This window comes from Natator depressus, chromosome 2 (assembly GCF_965152275.1).
Source record: "Natator depressus isolate rNatDep1 chromosome 2, rNatDep2.hap1, whole genome shotgun sequence".
In the NCBI taxonomy this organism is placed as follows: Eukaryota; Metazoa; Chordata; order Testudines; family Cheloniidae; genus Natator; species Natator depressus.
Genome location: NC_134235.1, coordinates 244,499,169 through 244,513,513, shown reverse-complemented (window position 1 = coordinate 244,513,513; position 14,345 = coordinate 244,499,169). Strand labels below are relative to the sequence as shown.

At 40.2% G+C, this 14,345-nt stretch overlaps 1 protein-coding gene across 1 annotated transcript in view; it reads left to right on the top strand.

Moving 5' to 3' along the window:
- UBE3C (ubiquitin protein ligase E3C) overlaps positions 1–14,345 on the top strand; it is a 173,446-nt gene that overhangs the window by 70,954 nt on the left and 88,147 nt on the right. The window contains exons 11-13 of the mRNA XM_074946275.1: positions 4,113–4,199; positions 7,076–7,233; positions 8,899–9,125. Of these exons, the coding sequence (XP_074802376.1) occupies positions 4,113–4,199; positions 7,076–7,233; positions 8,899–9,125 (472 nt within the window). The remainder of the gene's footprint in view (positions 1–4,112; positions 4,200–7,075; positions 7,234–8,898; positions 9,126–14,345) is intronic.

Genomic DNA, 14,345 nt, shown 5'->3' with positions numbered 1-14,345 from the left:
GTTTTACTAAGAGGAAGAGAGTTTGGGTGCAGGGCTGGGGGTTGGAGCACGGGAGGGGTTTCAGGGAGCCAGATCCAGGGGGTGCTCACCTTGGGTGGCTCCTGGCAAGCAGTAGATCTGTCAATGCTGTTCCTAGGCAGAGGCGTGGCTAGGCAGCTCTGCCCCCGCCCCGCCCCGAGCACTCGCTCCGCACCTCCCATTAGCTGGGAACTGCGGCCAGTGGGAGCTGCGGGGGCGGTGCCTGCATGTGGGGGCAGTGCGCAGAACTGCATAGCCTCGCCTCCACCTAGGAACAGAAGGGACAGGTTGTGTTTGCGGGGAGCCGCCCAAGGTGAGCACCCCCCAGATCCAGCACTCCAAAACCCTTCTTGTGCCCCAACCCTCTGCCCCAATCCCCCCTCCCGCACTCAAAATCTCTCCCAGAGCCTGCATCACACACCCCCTCCTGCACTCTGAACCCCTTGTGGCTTTTCCTCCCCCTAGGAGCAGCAGGACATGTTGCCAGGTACGGAGCCTGCTGGCCCCGCGGAACCAGATTATAAACCGGACTTTTTCTGAAGTTTAGGAATGCCGGTTTATCGATCATTTCCAGATCTACCGATTCAATACAATGATGTAACCAGGTACCACAGCCCAGGACCTCTACAACTCAAGGCTTAATATTTGGATGGGTATTGAATGTGGAGTGCTCATGTTAGGTAGTGGTCCACTCCATCCTCAAACAAAGCAGGAAAGATTCTATCAGGAGCTGCTATTCAGCCAAATAGAAATGTTTCTCTTCTGGGGCACAATAGCACCAGTTTTCTCCAGAGTCTACTGGGATTCCTGTTTATTCTAGATTACCTACTCACCCTTAAGAACTTGGGCACCTCTGCCAGTTCTTTACAGGTCCACCTCACAGCCATCAGTGCCTTTCGTTCTCCAGTTGAGGCCCATACTGTCAGTACCTATGCAACAATAAGTAGATTCCTGAAGGGATTCATTAGAACTTCCCCACCAGTGTTGAGACCAACATTAAAATGGGACCTCACTCTCTCTCATCCTTTCAGTTCTCAACACCTCCTTTCAAACAGCCACCTGTTCTGTGTCCCATTTTTCAATGAAAGTTGCCATCTGAGTCCGCATCACATCAGCCAAAAGGGGGAGCAAGCTGGGAGCACTTACGACAGATCAGTCAAATACCATTTTTCATAAAAAGGTCTCTCTTTGCCTCGAACCAGTATTCATCCCTAAAGTAAATTCGAATCAAACCATCCACTTACTGGTATTTTTCCGAAACCGTATTCTTCTGATGAAGAGAGAAGACTTAACATAAGAATGGCCATACTGGGTCAAACCAAAGGGCCATCTTGCCCAGTATCCTGTCTTCCGACAGTGGCCAATGCCAGGTGCCCCAGAGGGAATGACAGGTAATCATCAAGTGATCCATTCCCTGTGGCTCATTCCCAGCTTCTGGCAAACAGAGGCTAGGGACACCATTCCTGCCCATCCTGACTAATAGCCATTGATGGACCTATTGTCCATGAATTTACCTAGTTCTTTTTTGAACCCTGTTATATAGTCTTGGCTTTCACAACATCCTCTGGCAAAGATTTCCACAGGTGGACTGTGTGTTGTGTGAAGAAATACTTCCTTTTGTTTGTTTTAAACCATCTGCCTATTAATTTCATTTGGTGACCCTTAATTCTTGTGTTAGGAGGAGTAAATAACACTTCCTTATTTAGTTTCTCCACACCAGTCATGATTTTATAGACCTCCATCATATCCCTCCGTAGCCGTCTATTTTTCAAGCTGAAAAGTCCCAGTCTTATTAATCGCTCCTCATACGGCAGCCATTCCATACCCCTAATCATTTTTGTTGCCCTTTTCTGAACCTTTTCCAATTCCAATATATCCTTTTTGAGATGGGGTGACCACATCTGCATGCAGTATTCAAGATGGGGGCGTACCATGGATTTGTATAGCGACAATATGATATTTTCTGTCGACTTACTATCCCTTTCTTAATAATTCCCAACATTGTTTGCTTTTTTGAGTGCTGCTGCACATTGAGTGGACGTTCTCAGAAAACTATCTACAATGACACCAAGATCTCTTTCTTGAGTGGTAACAGCTAATTTAGACCCCATCATTTTATATTTATAGTTAGGATTATGTTTTCCAAAGTGCATTACTTTGCATTATCAACATTAAATTTCGTCTGCCATTTTGTTGCCCAGTCACCCAGTTTTCAGAGATCCTTTTGTAACTCTTCACAGTCTGCCTGGGACATAACAATCTTGAATAGTTTTGTATCATCTGCAAATTTTGCCAACTCAATGTTTACACCTGTTTCCAGATCATTTATGAATTAGTCCCAGTACAGACCCCTGGGGGACACCGCTATTTCTCTCTCTCCATTCTGAAAAATGACCATTTATTCCTACCCTTTGTTTCCTATCTTTTAACGAGTTACCAGTCCATGAGAGGACCTTTCCTCTTATCCCCGACAGTTTACTTTGCTTAAGAGCCTTTGGTGAGGAACCTTGTCAAAGGCTTTCTGAAAATCTAAGTCCACTATATCCACTGGATTCTCCCTTGTCCACATGCTTGTTGACCCCCTCAAAGAATTCTAGCATATTGATGAGGCATAATTTCTCTTTACAAAAACTATGTTGATTTTTCTCCAACAAATTACTCCCTATACATGTCTCTACAGAGAATGAAAGCAATTAGAACGATACCTAGACAAGTGGTTTTCAATCTTTTTTCATTTGCGGACCCTTACAAATTTTTTGAATGGAGGTACAGACCCCTTTGGAAATATTTGACATAGTCTGTGTACCCCCAGGATCTGCAGACTACTGGTTGTAAACCACTGACTTAGACTATTTGTTGTCCTGGCAGAGCAATCAATGGGTCAACCACTGTCTGCACAGAGACTCTCTAAGTGAATGTCAGGCTGCATCATTCTTCTCTACCATCTAGCACGTATCTTTCCTCCTCTCACACTCTCCCCCGACGGAGGTGAAAGCCCATTCCACCAGAGTGTAAGCAACCTCTGCGGCATCTCTGCAAGATAAACCCTTACTAGATATATGTAGAGTGGCTACCAGGATTTCCATCCCCACCTTTACAAAACATTGTGCATTGGTGCAGATGACTTTTACAGATGCAAGGAAACTACAGGCCTGTGGGAGTGGCAGTATTACAGACTTCCATACCATCTGCATCCTCGCACCCCCTCCTGATTGACTGCTGCTAACTAATCTCCCACATGTAGAATTCACATAGGGATCATCAATTGAAGAAGAAATGGTGATTACTTACCTGTAACTGGAGATTCTTCAAAGGATGATACATTTAATCTGTGAAAGGGCACGCCAAGTTTTAATTACATCTGTAAAATACTTGAGGGCCATTTTCTGCCTTTAAATGTATATGCACTGGCGGATGCAACTCCTCTTAAATTAAAAGGAGAATACTTGTATATCTGAGAACAAACATTGTCCCTTGGATTTAATTGTTATGCTAGATTCTAAAAAAGGAATGTATTTAATTCCATAACTTACACCTGAACACACACACAAATAAGTGTACTAGATTTTTTAAACTAATAATTTTTTTTGTGGAGATTAGCTATTCATAAGACGTTTTAATCTGTTTTCACATAAAAATTTTGTACTTTAAAACAATCTATATCAATTTTGCTTTGCTAATTAAGATTAAGCCACACAGAGTGACCTGTCAGTTTCCCACCTGACCATTATAATGTTACTCATAAAGTAACTCAGAGCTTTGAAGCGTGTAATGTTTGTTTAATGTGTGCCTCATTCCTTTGTACAAATTTGGGCCTCAGTACTGCATTGTGATGCAGGTTTTAATGCAGGGTCTGCCTGTGCACTTCTCATTGCAGAATTGCTGGATTTTACCTTATGGCATTATTACTCCCTTTCTTTAACAGTTAAAAATCTTTGTAATGTTTATATATATATTACAATTACCTTAATTTATATTTCTTTGTACATCAGTTTGGGGAATGCTTGATTTGAAAGGCGTGATAGAAATATTGTGGTTTTCTTGTGTGACAACCTTCATTTGCTTCAGTAATATATTCGCTTTTTCTCTTTTAGGCTTCTTTACAGTTTAGCATTTAATGCCAGATTCCTGAGACATCTTTGGTATCTAATCTCTTCAATGACTACACGAATGATTACAGGGTATGTATTATATCATTTCTATAATTGAGCTCTTTTCATAATATAGCATGTCTTATGAAAAGGAAAAGAGAATTAATGGTACGGTGGACAAATATGATGGTACGAAAAACAAACCAAAAACCAAACAAAACCCTAAAGTTTTCACTTAGTTCTTACTCAGTCAAAACTTCAATTGACTTCAATTGACTTAGTCTTTATTTAGAATAAAAATAAAAATGGCTTTATTATTTTAAAAATATTGATGATGACATTTGAAGTTTTGTTGTTGTTATGCCAGTTCCCGTGATCAAACATTAAAAGTACTTTCTAGACAAATTGAAGCAGGAATCTAAGAAGAGCTCTGCCCCATATGTGGGTTCTTCTCAACCTGAGGAATGTCAGACTAGTCTAGAGGCCAGATACACAGGATAGAGATAGTGAGCAGTGGAGAACAGTATATCCCTGGATCCACACCCTAACTCCCTTTGTAGATGTGCTCCTCTGACTATAGGTAAAATGGCAGATGGCTCATTAGCAGCCATTTGCCTTCCTGCTCTTCCCCCACAATGTTCCTTGATGCCACCAGGTTTTAGGAGTAGTTTATGTGTGTGCAGGATGTTATTAACACTGGTTATATTTAAAAAGTTGTTTAAACACCCATAACTGTGTTCTAAGTTTATGTTCTAATTTTGTGCAATAGAATATTTTTCATAATGGCAATGCAAGTATTCTAAAAGAAACAATTTTAAATAAATTGGAAAAATATAACTACACTGCTGCACTTCAGGGTTTACATTATTATGTATGATAACTGAAGAGGCATCTAAACCAGTCAGAATGCAGCAAATCTATGCAGTTATTAATGCGTAAATGTGTAATTCGTGCCCTAGTTACATAATTCTCTGATAAGGGCTGTGTGGCTTGTTTTTCAATACTGGTACAGTATTTATAATCCCATAATCTGGTTGACAGCTATTTTCCAGAGTGCAGAGATTTATAGCATCATTGCACAAATGTTTATCAATACCTGTACTTTCTTCTTCTAGTGATTGTACATGTGCATTCTGCTTTTTGCGTGCACAGGTGCTGGAAATTTTTCCCCGCAGTGGTACCCATCAGGATGGCTCAAGCACCCTCTGCTGCCATGCGCCGCTGGTGTCGGTATAAAGAGCCAACCGACCCCAAGTTCCCTCAGTTCCTTCTTACTGCCCATAGTGACCTCTGGTTCTGTTCTTCTTGCATTTGCAAATTCTCTCAGTGAACTGTGTTCTCTTGTATTATAAATAGTTAGTGTGATAAAGATTATTAGTATTTAGTTAGATTTTTAACTAACAATTCCTCTTTAACAATTCCTGGTGCGCCTTATAGTCATATTTTCTAAGCATGTAATTGCTTTATTTCAGTTTGTATCAGTTTCCAATTGCAGTGTAGTACTTATATTCAAAATATTTCATTATTCTGTGCTACCAGTCCTTTCTCCAGAGTCATGCTGCATGCTGGTGTATCTTTTATGCCTATTCTTAAGATGCATTTAATTACCATAAAACATAAGAGGACTCTTCATGTAGGGTCATAGTAGTTAGAGGTGGAAAAGACCTTTTAGGCTATCAGGTTTATCTCATGGATGAAGGATGGTCTTGTGGCTAAGGCCCAAGACTGGGGTGTTAAAGATCTGAATTCTGTTCCCAGCTGTGACAGTCTTTTTGTGTGGTAGCGTGCAAGTCACTTAATCTCTTTTTCCCTCTGTTCTTCAGTTCTAAACCAGAAATAAGACACAATTCTAAAATAGAGATAACACAGGGGTGTGGTAATTGTATTTGTTAAGCACTCAGATACAAAACGGTGACAGCCTATAAATAATCATTCCATCTTGTTCAGGCAGGATATAGTTTCCAACAGAGGGCATATAAGATGTTAAACTAAGACTAAGCTTTATTAGCTTGTGTGCTTCATCCAGTGCACTAAATGCCCCAGTACCAATTATGTGGGTGAATCACTGTGCTCTCGAATGAACTCACAGAAAAATGATAAAAAAACCCCAAAACACCATATTACTCGTGGGCAAACTCTTCACAAAATGATCACTCCATATCTGACCTCTCAGTCCTCATCGTCAAAAGACGCATTCACAACACCTTCAAAAGGTGAGCCTGGAAGCTTAAATTCATAACTTTGTCAGACAATAAAAATCATGGACTCAGTCAAGACACTGGATTTATGGCTCATTACAACAGACTATTAACCACTATCCCTCTTTAGTTTTAGAACTACAGAGGTGTTAACTGCCCACTTCACCTTGAATAGTCTCTGACATGTTAACTCCTTATACTAAACAATCTTCTCCATCATGAATTGAGGCCAGGTCTACACTACAAACTCACATTTGTATAACTATGTCTCTCGGGGTGTGAAAAATCCACACCCCTGAATGATGCAGTTAGACCAACCTAACCCCCGCTGTAGACAGCACAATGTTGACAGGAGTAATTCTCCCATTGACATAGCTGTCGCCTCTTGCTGAGGTGAATTAAAGATGCCAACGGGAGCAGCTCTCCCGTCGGCGTAGTAGCATCTTCACTGAAGTGCTACTGTGGCTGTGCCGCTGCAACGTTTTAAGTGTAGACCTGCCTTTAGCTGTGACAAGGAGTACCTTTCCCATACCTGAAGAAAAGCTCTCTGTAAGCTCAAAAGCTTGTCTCTGTCACCAGCAGAAGTTGGTCCAATAAAAGATATTACTTCACCATCCTTGTCTTTTGAATATCCTGGGACCAACATGGCTAGAACACTGCAAACTTTATAGTACTATAAATAATATTTTGACTACGTTGATGACGCTTAAAGCATTTTTTAAAAGGAAACGTTTAATTGATTTTGTATTTTGATTTTTATATTTTAAGGTCTATGGTCCCACTGCTTCAAGTAATATCAAGGGGATCACCAATGTCTTTAGAAGATTCCAGTCGGATCATTCCACTCTTCTACCTTTTTAGTTCTTTGTTTAGTCATTCACTTATTTCTATACATGATAATGAATTCTTTGGTGACCCTATAGAAGGTAAGAGCTTCAAGCATTCTCTAGGATCTAATCTGACAGACCTTACTCTCTTGAAATTCCTGTTGATTTCAGTAGGAGTTTTGCATGAGTTACTCCTGGGGGAATTCTGTGCTACTACACACGTGCATAATTGATGAGCCATGCATATTTTTAATTTTTTGCTCAGAAAAAAGCTTCTGCTAAAATGTTGCTGCAGTTCCACCGTTTGCCCACCAGAGGGCACGGTTGTGCAAGAACAGCAGCAGCTTCCATCAGAAAATAACTGCTGCTGTTATGCCTTTTGCCCACCAGAGGGCTCTGTGGCGATAGAACACAGCAGCAGCTCCCAGCCAGCTAGGGAAGAGAAAGACCCTGCCTTCTTCACAGCGCCTGTCAGGCCATATCAGGTGACGGGCTATGGGGAGACAGACAGCGTGGGGCTGCTGGGGGGGGTCAGACGGGAGCTCATAAGGGCTAGTGTGGGAGGACAGACTGGGGCAGGGGCAGGGGCTGAATGGGAGTGGAGGCACAGGGCCATGGGAGGAGGGAGGTTCAGGGCCACATGGTGACGGGGAAGGGGGTGCAGAGGTCTGAGTGCGGGCACAAAGGCACAGGGAAGGTGGGTATAGACACACAAAGACAGGGGAGTGGCTGGGTGGGGGCACAGACACATATGGGGAAGGGGGAGAGGGTACAGCGCCACATAGGGACAGGGGTACAGGGCCACATTGGGATGGGGGAGTGGGGTGGAGGGACACATGTGGACAGGAGGTTCAAGGACACATGGGGGTGCAGGAACACATGGGGTCAGGGGCAGATGTGCCTGACCTGAATGGGAGAGGCTAGGGGTCAGCCAGTGTCTGCATGGGGGAAGCTCCGTAACAATCCCTCCATCCCCTGAAAAAAACCTGTTCCATACTTTTCCCACCCATACCCAACAGCCGTCCCAAGTTCACACCCAGGCTCCTTCCCAGCAATGTACTTCTCTGTCCCTCAGCTCCTCCGTTATCCCGACTCCCCCAAGCCTTTGCACTGCTTTTGAGGGGTGCGGGAATACGGTTCTGTATTGTAGTTTAAGTGAATTATTACTCAGAGTTCTCTATTAATATGCCTAGTAAGGAATCTATTTGTCAAAAAACATTTCCTGAATTTTTGTTGTTGTCTGTATTGTTACAGACATACTTGCTGACAGGTACTTTGAAATAAAATGACCAAAAATCACTGAAACTGATGTGATTATATTGTTATTTTGAAAAATAAAATATGCAGAATTTTGTAGCATTTGAAAATATTGTGCGCAGATTTTTTAATTTTTTGTTGCAGAATTTTTAATTTTTTGGCGCAGAATACCTCCAGGAGTAAAGTAAGGACCATGAAGATTGGGTCTGCAGGCTGTTAACTGAACATTAAGTATGTAGTACAAAAATTAAGTGAGCATGTTAATATCCATTTCATTGTAATTTTAAGTCCGTACTATTGTAATAATAAAATGTCTGATAGATTCATTAATTTTTGCCAACTTCTTATGTTCTGTAGCTTTTGTTTCCTTTGTGCGTCTCCTTTCTCTATTGTGTGACTATTATTGTTTTTGCACAACAGAGTAAAAGAATAATTATATAAATATAGAAAAAATTGATTAGAAATGTTATTTTAAAAATGTAACCTTGTAGTTTTATGTAACTGTAGGTCAAAGACAATCATCAATGATGCCTTTTACACTAGAAGAGCTGGTAATATTATCACGCTGCCTTCGAGATGCATGTTTAGGAATCATCAAGTTGGCTTACCCAGAAACAAAGCCAGAAGTTCGTGAGGAATATATTGCAGCATTTAGAAGTGTTGGAGTTACAACAAATACAGAAATGCAGCAATGTATACAAACAGAACAAAAACGATGGATTCAACTGTTTAAGGTACAGGATGTTATTTTTCAGCTACAGATTAAACAAGACTTTCAGACCTGTTTCTACTGACATATACCATAACAGTATTTGGCTGCAGTTTGTTTCACAATTATACTTCTATCTCAGAGGTTATCTTCAGGAAATGTGGAATTTGGAAATAACATTTGCTTTAATGTGAATTCTGCATTTAAGAGTACACAGAATAACAATGTCATTTTGGTGACTGTAAATTAAATAATTTTAGCTTTTTTTCTTTGACATGACTTGAGTTCGTTTCATATTTTAATTGACTTATGCGGGAGTTAGTATAGAATATGAGTATTAATTGAGGCCCAATTCAGCAAGACATGACTAATTTAAGCTTGTGAGAAGTTCCATTAACAGCGGTGGATCTGCTCACATGCTTAATGTTAAGTGTTAGGAAGGAACAATCAGTTTGCACAGATACAAAATGGGAAATGACTGCGTAGGAAGTACTGCAGAAAGGGATCTAGGGGTCATAGTGGATCACAAGCTAAATATGAGTCAACAATGTAACATTGTTGCAAAAAAGCACACATCATTCTGAGACGTATTAACAGGAGTGTTGTAAGCAAGATACAAGAAGTAATTCTTCAGCTCTACTCCGTGCTGATTAGGCCTCAACTAGAGTTTGCACACGTACACAATAGGAAATGACTGCATGAGGGAAGATGGAAAGAATTGTGTTTGTTTAGACTGCAGAAGAGAGAACTGAGAGGGGACATAACAATTTTCAAGTACATAAAAGGTTGTTACAAGGAGGAGGAAGAAAAATTGTTCTTCATAGCCACTGTGGATAGGACAAGAAACGATGGTCTTAAATTGCAACAAGGGCAGTTTAGGTTAGACATTAGGAAAAACTTCGTGACTGTCAGAGTGGTTAAGCACTGGAATAAATTGCCCAGGGAGGTCATGGAATCTCCATCATTGGAGATTTTTAAGAGCATGTTAGACACACACCTGTCAGGGAGTGGTCTAGATAATAATTAGTCCTGCCATGAATGCAGGGGACTAGACTAGAAGACCTCTCAAGGTCCCTTCCAGTCCTATGATTCTATGACTAAATGCCGTGCTGACCTGCAGACTTGTGAGATTGATATTTACTGCTGTTACACCAATTTCACAACTACATCAAGACCAGTGGTGGACAACTGCTGTAATGCAGTAGTGAATCAGTCCAGTGAAGTAGACTTAGAGTACGTCTATACTGCAATAAACAACCCATAGCACTGAGTCTCAGAGCCCAGGTCAATTGACTTGGGTTTGTGGAGCTCATGCTACGTGGCTAAAAATTGCAGTGTAGGTGTTCAGGCTTGGATTGGACCCTCCCAACAGGGAGAGTCTCAGAGCCCAGGCTCCATCCAGCCTGTCTACACTACAGATTTTAGCTGCACAGCCCCAATTCCCACAAGACCAAGTCAGTTGACCCGGGCCATCTGCAGCTGTGCCGCATGTGCTTCATTGCACTGTAGACATACCCTAAATGTATGTTATTCTTAAATAACTACCAATACCTTCCTACCCTGTTTTACCCAGGGAAACCGAAGGTATGAATTACGGAAAGCTGAGAATGTTGGCAGGAAAAAACCTAAGAATATAACCATTGAGGGGGAGGAGGAAGAGTACTTGACTTGCCATGAAATTTCTGCAGCAAACACATCTAGTCAGCTAAAATTGCTCATTAAAGGAGTGGGAGCAGAAGAAATGCATTTTCCAAATTGAATGCTAGATTTACAGTCCGTTTAATACTGGTGACCTCTCGCACACTAATGTTCAGTTCGAGTCATCAGCTGTCCCTTCAGGTCTTTTATCACTGCTTTTGTCAAGCTATCTATTTAATTGAAAGAAGTTAATTGAATGAAAATGATCAACTAAGCTTGTATTAATATTGCTAATGGAACTTTCTTCTTGGCCATGTTTGGAGAAAGATGTCATGCTAGACTTTAGGAAAGGCCCATTAATGCTTGCACTTAACCTGATGGGCTAATTAAGGAATGCTTATTCATTCTACAAGTCTATGATAGCCTCTATCCAGCCCATTCTGCCTGATTTTACAACACATTTCACTTATGAGCATGAGCATTATGAGCATTAGTAGCAGTGAGAGTAACTGATAATGTTTTGATTGCATTGAATACAGTCCTAATGCATCACTGAATTTATAATTTGTGCAGATTGCTCTAATATATGTTTGCACAATTTAATTTAATTACTTGTCTTTAAATTACCAAATAACTTTCAATTTAAAGGTCACAAATTGAGACGCCAATATTTCTATTTTACTGGGAATGACAGCATGTTGGACGTTTTTATGTATGTGGTTTATATCATGTCTTCCTCTATTTGTGCCTTTTAGTTTATCTTATTTAATCATTTTCCTTCACTTGCAGTTATGATAAAATTGTGTTAACATTTTGTTTTCTTTCAAGCAACTATTGAATTCTTTTCTTCTCATACAAGATAATAGTTGTGCATACAGTACTCAAAAAATTACTCTTTTCTAGACAGCTACTAGACTCCAGAAAAATTATCTGAACTTATTTACTTTTCAGTTTACCCATACTGTTCTCAGCAGTTTGTGTTTTGTCTATTAAGTGAATTATAAATGTAAATCTTAAAGATATCTTAGTCTCTAGTTCTGATTAGAAATGTGGTTAATAACAAAACAGCATTTGTTTACTTTTCAAACACATGACTAATTTATTGATAAAATTTTACAGTCAAGGCTGAAATTCACCTTGTTTTGGCAGGATTTCAGTGTCTGGCGCTAGGTCTTTTCCAAAGGAGACCGTCCAGCCTTGACACTTGGTTTGCACTGATTTACAGTAAAGAAAAGTGAGCAGTATGTTTCTCAAAAAAAAAAAAAAAAAAAGTAGTAAAATGCTGAAGTTAGAAATTGGAATAGCTTATCAAATAATAGACTCTTGCGCTACATGAATGTAACCAAATCTTAAAATACTCAAGGAACTGACTGAGGAGATATCTGAGCCATTAGTTATTATCTTCAGAAAGTAGTGGAAGACAGGAGAGATTCCAGAGCATTGGAAAAGGGCAAATATAGTACCAATCTATAAAAAGGGGAATAAGGAGAACCCCAGGAATTCGACCAGTCAGCTTAACTTCTGTATGCAGAAAGATAATTGCTTAATTATTTGCTCCATCAGTTTGCAAACACCTGGAACATAGTAAGGTGATAAGTAACAATCAGCATCGATTTGTCAAGAACAAATCCTGTCAAACCAACCTAATAGCTTTCTTTGACAAGGTAACAAGCCTTGTGGATAGGGGGGAAGCGGTAGGTGTGGTATATCTTAACTGCAGTAAGGCTTTTGATACTGTCTCGCAGGACCTTCTCATAAACAAACTACGAAATACAGCCTAGATGGAGCTACTATCCTGAGGGTGCATAACTGATTGGAAAACTGTTCCCAGAGAGTAATCATCAGTGGTTCACAGTCAAACTGGAAGGGCATATCAAGGGGGGGGTCCCTCAGGGATCAGTTCTGGGTCCAGTTCTGTTCAATATCTTCATCAGTGATTTAGATAATGTCCCAGAGAGTACACTAATAAAGTTTGCAGATAATACCAAAATGGGAGGGGTTGCAAGTGCTTTGGAGTATAGGATAAAAATTCAGAATGATCTGGACAAACTGGAGAAATGGTCTGAAGTAAATAGGATGAAATTCAATAAGGACAAATGCAAAAAGAACAATCAGTTGCACACATAGAAATGGGAAATGAGTGGGAAGGAGTACTGTGGAAAGGGATCTGTGGGTCACAGTGGATCACAAGCTAAATATGAGTCAACAGTGTAACACTGTTGCCAGAAAAAAGAAACATCATTCTGGGATGTATTAGGAGGAGTGTTGTAAGCAACACATGAGAAATAATTCTTCTGCTCTACTCCACGATGATTAGCCCTCAACTGGAGTATTGTGTCCAGTCTGGGCACCAAATTTCGGGAAAGATGTGGATGAATTGAAGAGAATCCAGAGAGGAACGATGACGATTAAAGGTCTAGAAAACATGACCTATGAGGGAAGATTGAAAAAATTGGGTTTGTTTAGTCTGGAGAAGAGAAGACTGAGGGCGGACATAAGTTTTCAAGCAAGAGCAATTTAGGTTAAGTATTAGGAAAAACTTTCTAACTGTCAGGATAGTTAAGCACTGGAATAAATTGCCTAGCGGGGTTGTGGAATCTCCATCACTGAAGATTTTTAAGAGCAGGTTAGACAAACACCTGTCAGGGATGGTCTAGATCAGTGGTTCTCAACCAGGTATACGCGCACCCCTGGGTGTACGAAGAGGTCTTCCAGGGGGTACATCAACTCATCTAGATATTTGCCTAGTTTTACAACAGGCTACATAAAAAGCACTAGCGAAGTCAGAACAAACTAAAATTTCTTACAGACAATGACTTGTTTATACTGCTCTATATACTATAAACTGAAATGAAAGTACAATATATATTCCAGTTGATTTATTTTATAATTATATGGCAAAAAAGGAGAAAAGAAGCAATATTTCAGTAATAGTGTGTTGTGACACTTGTATTTTTAGGTATGACTTTTGTAAAGCAAATAGTTTTTAAGTAAGGTGAAACTTGGGGGTACGCAAGACAAATCAGAGTCCTGAAAGGGTACATAGTCTGGAAAGGTTGAGAGCCACTGGTCTAGATAATACTTAGTCCCACCTTCAGTGGAGGGAATGGAACTAGAAGACTTCTTAAGGTCCCTTCTAGTCGTATAATTCTGTGATTGTGATTATTGGGAAAATATTTATTTGTTTTTCCTTTCATTTTTCTGAATTATATAAAAGATGGGAAAAGATTAATGGTTCCTAATGCCATAGCTAAGAAAATAGGGTATATATAGTCTTCTCTATGAACTATGTTCTGGATTTCTCTTACTTGTTTTGTATGTGTTCCGTGTTCCGTGTTCCACCTCCATCAATGTTGATGGAAAGCACATGTATGCAATATTTAATACTGACATTTAAGTCCTAATCCTGCAAATGCAGGTGTGGTTAACGATAAGCATGTAAGTAGTTTCAATTTAAATGAATGGGATTACTCACAGTAAAGTTAAGCGTGAGCATAACTGGGGCCTTAGAAGTGGCAAGATCTGACACATGGAACCATCTGACCTCTTTCCTTTCAGGAGAATGCCTCTCTTCTTATTATATGAACATTGAAATAGAAATATCTAT